The sequence below is a fragment of the Microtus oregoni genome, unplaced genomic scaffold, assembly GCF_018167655.1.
Source record: "Microtus oregoni isolate MIOR12 unplaced genomic scaffold, Mior012 000006F_ref0000085, whole genome shotgun sequence".
Lineage (NCBI taxonomy): Eukaryota > Metazoa > Chordata > Mammalia > Rodentia > Cricetidae > Microtus > Microtus oregoni.
In genome coordinates, this window is record NW_024543065.1 from 23,564,452 (window position 1) to 23,576,563 (window position 12,112).

At 42.8% G+C, this 12,112-nt stretch overlaps 1 protein-coding gene across 4 annotated transcripts in view; it reads left to right on the forward strand.

The window, feature by feature from the left end:
* The window catches only part of Hs3st5 (heparan sulfate-glucosamine 3-sulfotransferase 5), a 261,830-nt gene extending 250,306 nt beyond the window's left edge, over positions 1-11,524 (forward strand). For all 4 annotated transcript variants that reach the window (XM_041653293.1, XM_041653292.1, XM_041653294.1 and 1 more), the window contains 2 exons: positions 5,818-5,956; positions 9,765-11,524. In XM_041653293.1, coding sequence (XP_041509227.1) covers positions 5,850-5,956; positions 9,765-10,698 — 1,041 coding nt within the window. In that variant the 5' untranslated portion in view covers positions 5,818-5,849 and the 3' untranslated portion in view covers positions 10,699-11,524. The remainder of the gene's footprint in view (positions 1-5,817; positions 5,957-9,764) is intronic.
* The last annotated feature ends 588 nt before the right edge of the window (positions 11,525-12,112 follow it).

Sequence of the window (12,112 nt, forward strand, 5' to 3'; positions counted from 1 at the left end):
TGGAACAACTGAGCTAGCACTCAAAAGAGGGCTGTGATTTCGCAGGCGTCATTCTGCCAAGGAAGTTCAGCTGTTTTAATGAACTCTGTTGTTATCATTCCCATTATTGTTGTTACTGCTACCAGGGGCTTGCGGGACCCGTGTCTGCAAGCCCCTGAGCAACACTTGAGCATATCTGTATCATTATTATTTCTGAATCCCCTCATATCTTGGTTGGAGCTTGGGAATTGTTTCTTTCTTTGCTGACTGCTGTTTTAGCAAAACGGCCAGATGTCTCTGCAGCTTGTTGTTTCTGGCCACGTACTCTCTTGTAGATACTGACTGTGTTCGGCTCGTACAAACTGTCTGTGGAAGTTTTACTGGTAGAAGAAACAGAAACTGTGTTGTTCTTGAAACACAAAATGAGATACTGAGAGAGAAAAAATAAGAGACAAGTAAAGACTTAAATATTACTCTAGGCCCATAAAAATGCGTTACAAACATTTAAAATCATTATAAACGACCTGTTTCCGATATAACAGGGTTTTAGCCAGCATTCTCTAGACGAACAGCACAGATAGAATGAATGCAGATTAGAAAATAACATATTAGATTGGCTTGCCCAATACAGATTGGGTATCCCAGCCAATGGCTGTCTACACACTAGAGAGGTTGAGAACCTTTAGCCCTTAAGGCAAGGAAGACGTGTAGGGTACCAGGAGCTGCTTAGCCATGAGGCTAGATGCCTCAGATTCTCAGTTTGGTACTGATGGTCTAGAGGAGTCCTGGAGAGACTTCAGTCAAAATGGGAAGGCTGAAGGAGCTGGTTTCCAGTGTTAGCGAAAGTAGCAAAAGCAGTAGTGGTGTAGATGCATTCACCATCAGTAGTGAAGGCAGGCAGGCAAAAACAGCACTGCATCTCCCTCAGACCCCTTTCTGTCTGGATTGCTGCCAAAAGGTGCTGCCATCTGTAAAGGGGGAATCTTCCTTCCCCAGCTATCAACCTTTCCAGGAAATGGCCTCAATCATCACCCAGAGACTTGCCTTAGTTAAAATCAGATCCACTCAAGTTGACAACCAAAATCAACTATCACAGCTGCTCTGGTAAACTATGACTGAAATAGCATCAGCTCTCCATCTGGTTTAATAGCATTGCCCATAAAGATCAAGTCTATACCATTTTGTTGTATTCTCAGACTAAGAGGGACAACTCCTAGTGTTTGAGATCCCAACTTTTAAAGGCTCTTAAACACTTCTTGATACTATAGAAAAACAAAATAGGCATCCTGACTCTCAGTCAATATCTTACATTTTCTTCAGAAAAATTTATTCTAGGACTGCTCTCACATCATCCCTGTCACTGTCTATAAAATAGAAGAAAATGTCACTGTCTTTCTCCTAAAAACTGTCACTGGGACATACTGGCGAGACCTCTCCATCCCTCAAAAGTTTCCGGAGGGTTTAGCTCATCAAGACAAGCCTTGGCTGTATGTGCATGGGCACATGTCCATGCCCACTGTCTTACATAAATAGAAACTCCAGTGTTGGTATTTGAATATTTAATAGGAGATTCCATTAAAAGTTATTTATGCTTAAAATGACCCTATGTTTTTCACAATCCAATTATACTACTTATGAGAACTACATCTATTCTATCATTTTCCTTTTCAAACTGCAAGAACTAATTAATTTGCCTCCTCGAGATATTAATTAAGGTTCAGTTTTGTAACGTGCTATGATACTTTCAAAGTTCTCTCCCGGGGTCCATGTCATGCTAATCCAATGAGACAGGCACTATTGTCTTCACTCTACAGGTGAGGAAAACAAATTTCAGAAGGTTCCCATGACAAAACTAAACCAGAACGTTCGCAAGTGCTCCTGGCACTGAGACTGTGGTGTCTGCCATGTGCCACTGGCAGCTCCCTTGGCAGCTGAGTTCTCACATGCAGACACCCTCCCCATCGCAGCAGACCTAACGGTGCTTGAATGGGGTGATGGGCCAGATAGAGCGTAAGAGGAATCCATCTGAGGACTATGCCAGCTCTTCAAACAGGAACCCAGAGAAAATCCTAGCAGACACATTTAAGGCATCTTGCACACAGGGAACTTGAACTGCATGTATATTGGGCATACCAGCACATCCCACAGAGAAAAACCTACATGAGAACATGTGGACTTGTCCAGAGGTCAGAGTCTATAGTTGAGGTGCTTGGGGGTCACGGTGAGATTGAAAGATTCTCAGGGGTCATAGAAAAAATAACCTCAGAGTTCGTCAGGCTTAACAGTCTAAGGCATACAGGCTTGCACAAACATTTCTACAGGAAAGTGGTAAATGTTCTAGTCCCTGAGTCCTGGACTCAGCAGCCTTTATGTTCCCTCCCTTTTTCTTCTTATCCTCACTTGCCATTCTTAAGCAGCATCTAACCAAAAGGTCACTTCAGAACTTTGCTTACCCACACGAGCAAACACTTTCCAAGCTCTATTCCCAGGCCTAGATATTCCCCTTTGGCCCTCTAATTTTCAGTACAATGGACCAGATCTATTCCTACCAGCTGGCAGGAAGTGCGGTGGGATGTTTACTCCTTGATCAACCCTCCTGAAAAGAATCAGTGGGACCTGGCGATGCTAAGAGACATAGAAAAGATGTTCCCTGCCAATGAGGACACTAACAGGAGCATCAAAGCTAAAAGGGATGGAAAGCAGAAAGGAAATAGCCAAGCGGGCACAGAGGTGAGTGTAGGCAACTCATGGAAGGGAAAGATGATGGCCATCACACTAAGCCTTGGAAGAAAGGCCTGGTCTACTGGACTTGATCCAGTAAACAACTCCCAAACAGGTCAGGAACAAAACAGCTTATATTAGGTTCTGCAGTCCCATAGAATAAGAGTATAGAGAACATACCTATGTGTTATTTAAAAAAAAACATACACACACACACATAGGCATGGGAGGATGGCCGAGTGCCTGGACAGAAGAAGGCATGAAGAAATTCTCTAGCAGATATACATGGTAGTAGAAAGCAACATTCAATGAAGTAGTTTTCTCACCTGGAATTGCAAACGCTGGCTTAGAGCAGAACCATCGGCCTGGCACCTCTAAGAAGGAGAACGGGTGATTCCTAAAGTGTCTCTGCCAAGCTCCTGGAGAGATTCTCTGGCCTAGACAGCAAAACAAACTGAATAAGGCTCAAATCCTTTCAGTTAACTTTCCCATACTTATAAATTCCATCAAGTTTTAGAGCAGTGAATCAGTGTGTGGTTCTAGTGCTTGGAGGAAGAGAAATCGGTGTTGCTCAAGCTGGACCACGGGCAGGAGCCTCCCCTGGAGAATTCTTCATGAAGGGTCCAGGATGAATCCTGAATTTTAACGCTTAGGTGGCGTGGCATTGAAGACAGACAGGTGGAGTGAGGAGCTGCGACAGTAGATAAAGCACTGGGCCTCACACTTTTGAGCAGGATGGTGTGGGCACCGTGGATAAATACCTCGGAAAGCCAAACGGCTTCTTAGGCCTGCTCTCTTGGTCCTCTGCGGAAGGCTGTCGACTCCCACTGAACCCTGTTTGTCTGTGAACACACGTGCATGTAATTCATTCACACTAAAGCAGAAAGGATGTGTAATCCTTTAGTCAGGAAAGCCCATAAGCCTTTGAGGAGCCTCGCTACTTAGAGAACTCCCTTCCTTCTCCCTGCAGCAGCACAGCACAGGGCATTCATTACTTTTCTGTTGCTGTAATAAAAGTCAGGCGCCCAAAAGCAACTTAGCGGAAAGGGGGATTTACTTTGGCTTACGGTTTCAGAGGGATATAGACCATCAAGGTGGGGAAACCATGGCAACATGGGAAGTGGGGCCAGACTATAAAAATCTCAAAGCCAGGTGACGTATTTCCTCCGGTAAGGCTCCACCCCCTAAATGTTTCATAATCCTCCCAAACAGCGCTACCAGCTGAGGACCAAGCGCCTGTGGGGGTCATTACCCATTCAAGCCACAGCATGTGGAGAGGTCACAAGCCGCCACATCTGTGGCTAAGGAAAGAAAGGTCCGGGGATTCTACATTGGACCTAGCTCTTGCCTTGCTGTGTGTATCCTGCAATAGTATTTACATTTAAGCTGGGATTTCCTGAAATAGCATCTCGACCATGTGCTTACCAGAGTAGACCTCAGTAAACTCCTTTTATACTCTTTTCTATGCTGTTGCCTCCACCTGCTTTAGCTTATCATGAGAGCCAAGCATTTCCTGCCCCAGCTCCCAGGCATAGTGGTTCTTCTGCCCCCTGTCACCCCATCTTGCCTCCTGCCTCCTTGCTATCTATCCTCCCCAGTGTGTTACCCAACACTCCCTCCTCCAGGGAGACCAGAAACTCCCTGCGACTTCTTTTCTCCTATCATTTTCCTTTGTGACATTTAATATAATTTGTAAGTATCTTTTAATCCCATATAGGTTTGTTGACTTACCATCTGACTTTCACACTGGAGTGTAGATCCCAAGTGGGCAAGGACTGTGTCTGTCTAATTGTTCATGATTCTCTGGAGCACCCAGCGCAGAGCCGAGCACATGAGCAAGCTCCTTTATCTGTTCCTATGACCTCTTTATGGATGACTTCCTACAGTTTCCCTAGCAAATAAAAACTGAAGTTTTATGGAGCCCACAGTGTCTTTTACCAACATTTATCCACACATTGAGACATGGGTTGTGTTCTCTGGTTGTTCCATGACTCTCTAATCACATGACCAGTTGCCCAAGGGCTGAAACTCTTTTGGAACATTTTTGAAATCACTGTGTATCCACTCTAATAGTGGAGAATGCTATTGGCACTCAGCAGTTTCTTGATAAATGAATCTAGGTCATCTTGGCAAGCCAGCATTCCCCTTCTGCATGGCAGGAATCTCCACATAACACACGTGGAGATACCTCTGCAGTGAGATCTTTTCCAGCCAGCGCTCTGCTTCCGTCTTCTCAGATTACTATTTTCAGTTTCAATAAGAACCAAACAATCTTATCTTGAAAGGAGATTGGATTTATTTTCAATAAGAAGTCTGAATTGGGAGCTTATATTTTTTTTTCTCCAGAATATAATAACGGCACAAGTAAAGCCTTACACTACACTTCTCATGTACGAGAGAACAAAGCTTCCAGATAAACTTTCTGGTGAGGTAAAAGTAAGTCTGATAAAACCCAACCTGTTCAGTTTCCCCGGGAGCCTGGAGAGGCCACACCGTAGGACCACTAGACACAGAGTGTTTCCAGCATCCTGGACTGGGAGGAGACATGAAAGCCAGCAGAAAACTCCTTGGAGACTGTCTTCAAGCATAGGCGGGCTGGATACTCACCTCTGCTAACGTCAGGAAACTGTCACTTTTGAAATCCCACCCTTTTGTTCCACTCACCAGCAAAGCAGAGCAAAAAGGTCTAAGACAAGGATGTTAAGTCCCAAGTGACCATTTACTAAACGGGAATTTCAGCATTCATTCTCTTATTTTAACTGCAGTTTTCCAGTTTGTTGCCTTACTGATAAAGCCTCGGGTTGCTCATTTTTTCAGTATTCTCTCTGTCTGTCTAGATATGAATCCAAGTATGTATGTATGTTTGAATTTTTATGTGCTTCAGAAATTTTTGAAGACAGAACAAATTCTGTGTAATCTCCACAGAATTGATAGTTGATCTTACAGCACGGGCTAGGTTTTAAAAGCAGAAAGAAAGAAAGGTAAGTTTTGTGAAAATCAGCTACACCATGAAACCTGCCAACATTGGTATGCTATCTCTTTGTTGCTTAATCGCTGGTCTCCAGTTCTGGCTGGCATTATGACAACCGCTGACTTGCACCTTCTCTCTGCTCTCAGGCCGTGGCAGTCCTGAAGGTTGATGGAGGGCCATGCTATTCAAACAGCAGGTGTGGCTGAGACAGAAGCTCCTGGTGCTGGGAAGCCTTGCCGTTGGGAGTCTGCTGTATCTAGTTGCCAGAGTTGGGAGCTTGGATAGGTAGGTGGTTAAATACATGCTCTCCACTCATGCAGCCTTCTGTATCTCCTGATGTGAGCTTCCTTGGGCTATAACTTTGAGTTAATCCTTTTTTTTTTTATTTCCCTCAAGACTTCCAAGAAAAAACACTTTTCTGTGCTGTTGATTTTGATTCATTAAGACCTTAAAGGTACAAATTCCACACAGCTCAAACCAAGATGCTTCATTCAAATTAATCTGTATTCTGGGAGCACTGACACTCGTGCTCAGAGAAGGCATAAAGATAGGCACATAATAAATAAATAAATGATACCATCACTGACTAGAACCCAATGTGGCCTGTGTGTACCTGGTGCTGACCGTCAGCCATGACGGCACAGTGGTGATTGGACTATGTCTCTTCATTTTGAAATTTATGAGTGGACAATTATGTATGCACCAGTAAAGAAGCTCATCAAGCTTGCAGTCCCCTGTCCTGGAAGGATGGTTACGGGCATGGATTTTTAACTATGTTAATTAACTCTGGCGTTCGGGTACCCAACAAGGATGCTGTCACACAGAATGATTTCCCAGAAGGCATTGGAAAATCCATAGAGAGGAAATTACAGCATTGGGGGTTGGCTCTTATTAGGCAAACTGTTGAGAGGTGCCGGGCCTGCTGGAGTCCTTATCATGACAGTTGCATGTCCCTGAGATGTTCTTTCATGGTTCTACAGTCAGTGTGACAGGGTAATATTGAGAGCTTAGTTTCTGAAATAAAGAAGCTGCTATTTTCGCCCTTTCAATTAATTCTTGTAGAGAAAGACTAGATTTTTTTGTCCTATTTTGTTCCCAAAATCAACAAAAAAACATCCACATTTTTAAATGGAAACAGCTTCAGTTTTCTTCTCAATATCCTGTCATTCCAGTGTTTTAAAGCAATACAACAATGGTCCTTACTTTCCTTCAGCCAGTGTCCAGCTTAACTGATAAACATTAACCCCCTTTTGATGTTTTCCCATTAAAAATTCCTTCTACTTGGTAATTGTGGCAGATCTAACTGCGAGTTTATCACTCAGTGCTGGCATTCCAGTGTTTATTCTTGACGTGCCATTTAATAGTGAAAAACCTTGAGATAGCAACATTTGACCTATGTGTATAACAGAACTTTAATATGAAGTCTTCCCAACATCGTTAGTTGCCGATCGTTGACATTTTATTGAGTAATTGGTCCTATAGCTATGAACACATTTATCAATCAGCTAGTAGCAGTTTTCCTCTCAACTCTTTAGTGGGATGGCTTGTATAAGAAATTTCATCATCTTGTGGTCTTTCCCACAGTACATTGCTTAAGAATTTGAACACATTTTGTCTGAAAATGGCACGTGCTTCTTCAGGCTTATCCTTAGTAACTGGAGACTGCTTTCTGGGAGGAAGCCTGAGTTACTTCCCTTGTCTCTTCCAGTGTTAAATTCTGCTTTGGGTCTGGCAGCCTTAGAACTGCTCTTCAAGGAGCAGGGGAGTGAGATATTTTCTCCTATCTTTACCTGTTCTTTTTTACTGGGGGCATCCATTAAGCAACTGTCCTTATAGAGTTTGATCTTCCAGGGTAGGAAGTAGAAAGAAGAGGCAAGTTCAGAAAGAAGGCAGCCCTTTCCAGATAGGAGTTCCATCTCTGCTTAGTTACTCTTGTAGATGTCCTTGTCAACATTTTTCACCCAGGGTTGAGCAAGAGAATTAAATCTTAGAGAATAATATTTGAGAGATGATTGCTTCAGTGTTCACAGAAATGGTACTAGCGTCATTCTACATACCTAGGAGACATGTCCGTCAATGGATATCACAGTGAAATAGTACTAGCTCTATAGATAGAGCCCAAGAAGGGCAAAAAGGCTAATTTATACTATCCTCAAAGGTGCTACAATCAAAAACACTTTTAACCATGTATCTGCCGACAACTTTGTAGCATTCAATTAGAACCCTAGAATAATAATTCCAATGAATTTATAAATTCACATTTTCCTAAAAACAACTGTTGTCCTGGTTCGTTTGATTTTTTTTTCAATGATACAAGATTAACTCAAGTGGGAAGAGGGGCTCTCTATTGAGAATATAGTTCCATCAGATTGGGCTGTAAACAAGCCTGTAGTGTAGTTTTTGATTGATGTAGAGGGCCCAGTACATTGTGGACAGTGCCACCCTTGGGCAGTTCATCCTAAGAAAGCAGACTAAACAAGCCAGTAAGTTGCTTTCCTCCAGGATTTCTGCCTTAGTTTCTGCCACTACGTTCCTGTCATGGGTTCCCACCCTGATTTCCTTCCATGATGGACTGTGATATGGGAGTGAAAGCTGAAATAAATTGTTTCCTCCCTAAGATTGGTTTTGGCCATAGGTATTTTATCACAGTGAAAGGAACCCTAGCCAAAACAGTGATGAGCCCTGTTTTCACAATGGATTTCCATTGCTTGTTTTCAACTTTCTGAAATGGGTGTGAGTTGTTTCAAGAATCATTGAATAAATATTAGAAAAACTAACACATGTTTTTATTTTTCTTGAAGATTATGATATAGGCCTAGGTAAACAGAGCAAACCCAATGCCATGCCCCTAAGTTTTACACAATCAGTTGAACATGGCTTGAAGATGCAATGCGGCCTCTTAGGAAAGCAAGAGACAGCCTCATTGCCACAGAGGAGAGAGACTCCAAGTTACTGCAGTCATTAGAAAATTTCATCTGGAAGAAATAATTTAATAGCCATTTTGATTGGTATTATCCCCTTTGACCAATAAGCCTAAAATGACTTCCTAAATCAACCTAGTTGATTTTTTAATTAGAGTGAATTTTAACTTATCATCATATTATATATAAAGCTACACACAATTTTCTAACCATATGTAGAGGCCATGTAAAAGTAGTTATTTTGTTCTAATATTATTGTGGCTATTACTATATCTTTCTCAGCAAAATATAGAGTTGTCTATCGTTCCTGGTTCTATCCATTGCATTCCTTATCTTACAAACTCTAGTTCCTGAATTAAATTGCATGGGATGAAATTTTGGGATTTCTGGCCCCATCAAAGTCTTTCTTTCAGATTTCTGGTTGCAGGAGTGGTGGGTCATACAGAAAACAATGATATTCATACCATCAGCAAAATGGATGCAGAAACTTGACCTTTTTAGATAGACATGGGAAGAGAGTCAGAAGTAGAGCCCTCTTCTGCCTATCCCCAAGAATGGGGGGACAGAAATTCTCACAGAATAAAAATGTTCAGCTAGGACCAAGACTGGAGTTCTGCATAATGGTGATGCAAAGAACCAATCAGAGGGATCGGAGCCCCCTCTCCAACTGTATCTCAAGGATACTAAGGGGCCATGTGAATGGCACTAGGCTGCCAAAGGAGAAGAACAAAAGAAAGAAACAATTCCACACAACGCCTGAAATAAATGGCCCCCTCTTTGCCCTTCAGCATCTTAGCTGAAGATTATAATCTTCTGCCTTCCCAATTTCTGAATGATTTTAACTGGTGAGCTGTTAAAAAGCTATTAGTATGGCTGGTGTCACTTGTCTATCTTGTACTGTGAGCATAAGTACACGCCGTAGTCAATTAAGTGCTTGGTGAATAAAATTTTTAAGGAGCACTAATAAAAAAATCCCATCAATTATGTGTGCTCCACTGAACACAGAGTTGCTTAACATAAAATTTCCTAAACATATGTTCATAATGGATCGCAGCAGACTGGGACCCAGTGGTTTTATTTATGCATGTCGAATCTGAGTCTGGGCACAGATGCAGAACAATGAGAAGTTAAGTGGGAATAAGTTTCTTATGGTGTCTCTCTTCGGCTTGCAGGCTCCAGCCCCTTTGCCCTGTTGAAAACCGATTTGGTGGCGCCCACAGTCAGGCTGAGTTCCCACTCCGGGCCCTGCAGTTTAAGAGAGGTCTTCTGCATGAGTTCCACAAGGGCAACTCTTCCAAGGAGCAGGTTCGCCTCCATGACCTGGTCCAGCAGCTCCCCAAAGCCATCATCATTGGGGTACGGAAAGGGGGCACTAGGGCCCTGCTAGAGATGTTGAACCTCCATCCTGCCGTGGTCAAAGCTTCTCAAGAGATTCACTTCTTTGACAACGATGAGAACTATGCCAAGGGCATTGAGTGGTACAGGAAAAAAATGCCTTTTTCCTACCCTCAGCAAATCACAATTGAAAAGAGCCCGGCCTATTTCATCACAGAAGAGGTTCCGGAAAGGATTTACAAAATGAACTCATCCATCAAGCTGTTGATCATTGTCAGGGAGCCGACCACACGAGCGATTTCTGATTACACTCAGGTGCTAGAGGGAAAGGAGAGGAAGAACAAAACCTACTATAAGTTCGAGAAGCTAGCCATAGACCCTAATACCTGCGAGGTGAACACGAAATACAAGGCGGTTAGGACCAGCATCTACACGAAACATCTGGAGCGCTGGCTGAAGTACTTTCCGATTGAACAGTTCCACGTCGTGGATGGAGACCGTCTCATCACCGAGCCTCTGCCGGAACTGCAGCTCGTGGAGAAGTTCTTGAACCTTCCTCCGAGGATAAGTCAGTACAATTTATATTTCAACGCTACCAGAGGGTTTTACTGTTTGCGATTTAACATTATCTTTAATAAGTGCCTGGCGGGCAGCAAGGGGCGCATCCATCCAGAAGTAGACCCCTCCGTTGTTACCAAATTGCGCAAGTTCTTTCATCCCTTTAATCAAAAATTTTACCAGATCACCGGGAGGACATTGAACTGGCCCTAAAACAATCCATCACACAACACCGTGTGTTGTCCCTGGAGATATGTGGTGTCTCTTCTAGATTAAAATACGCACTTTCCCAGACTCAGCTACTTACTTCATTTCTCCATGAATACTTGTACATATGCGGTGTGTGACCAAATGCAAGATCAATTCTTTTTCTAAATTGCTGCCTGCAGAGCTGCACCTTTGAAGCTATTTACAAAAGAAGAGTAGTGGTGGTAGGACTGGGAGAAAGTGACTTCAGATGATCTCAAGTTAGTCTTCCTTGGATTCAGAACTTGTCACCCACCATTTTCATAGATCTAAGCCAAAAGACGAATGTGTGAAAATGTACCAATGGCTACGAAGCGTCAGGAAGTAGAGGATTCAGTTTTCTGGGTTTTCGGGTTTTGTTTTGTTTTCTTGGTTTTTGTTTCTTGTTTCGTTGTCCTAAAGGGAAGCTGGCTCTTTAATACAGATACCGGATTGGTGCCATGAAAACAGAATATGCTATTTTTTTTTTGTTGTTGTTATTTAAAAGAATGTCTTATCTCATAAAATTGACGTTGTCCCAAAGTTCCTGTGGTGATTTTGCACTATTGTTTCCTTGTATGGACCATGGCGTCATTTGTAGCATGTCAATCACATGCTGGAGAGTCAAGTCCTTTTACTTCCGTGTGTATGTCAACACAGAGAAATGTCCTGTACATATTGTAAATGCTGTAAATATCAGTTTCACACTAAGTAATTCTATTTTGTAAACTGAATATGGCTATTTAATTTATTGTGAAAATTAAATTTATTGTGGTATTTAAAAATGGAATGGATTAAAATTACACTATGTGCAACTTTTCTTAAAAACTCCTTTTACTGTGTGCGCCCCCTTTTGAAGTGTGGAGGCTCTCTCTCTCTCTCTCTGCGTGTGTGTGTGTGTGTGTGTGTGTGTGAGAGAGAGAGAGAGAGAGAGAGAGAGAGAGAGAGAGAGAGAGAGCTGCGCATGCATGGTGCGCCCTCTGCTGGCCTCCAGCGAGGAAGCTGTGTCCTTAAGAGGGACCATGAAGTCATTCACTTAGCCCTTAGATTTTCAATCCCCTGTGAAAGTGAACTCAAAAAAGGGAGGTTGCGAACACTTTACAAACACCTCAACCTTCTGGAAATCAAGGAAGCACAGCCACCTCAGAGAACTCGGGGGCTTCTCTGACCCCACGCGTGTCCATAGACTCCACATGCTGCTGTGCCAGAGAGAAAAGAGACCCAACGCAAAAGAATCACGATTATCTTTGAAGCTCCAATCACAGTCGGACCAGGAAATAAATAAAATAATAGTAGGACACATTTGTGGTCTCTGTACCTAGAGCTGCTGGTGCTGCATCGACACAGGAACAGTTTCAGAACTCACTTTGACAGAAAAATGTCTTAATCTGCTTAGATCAAA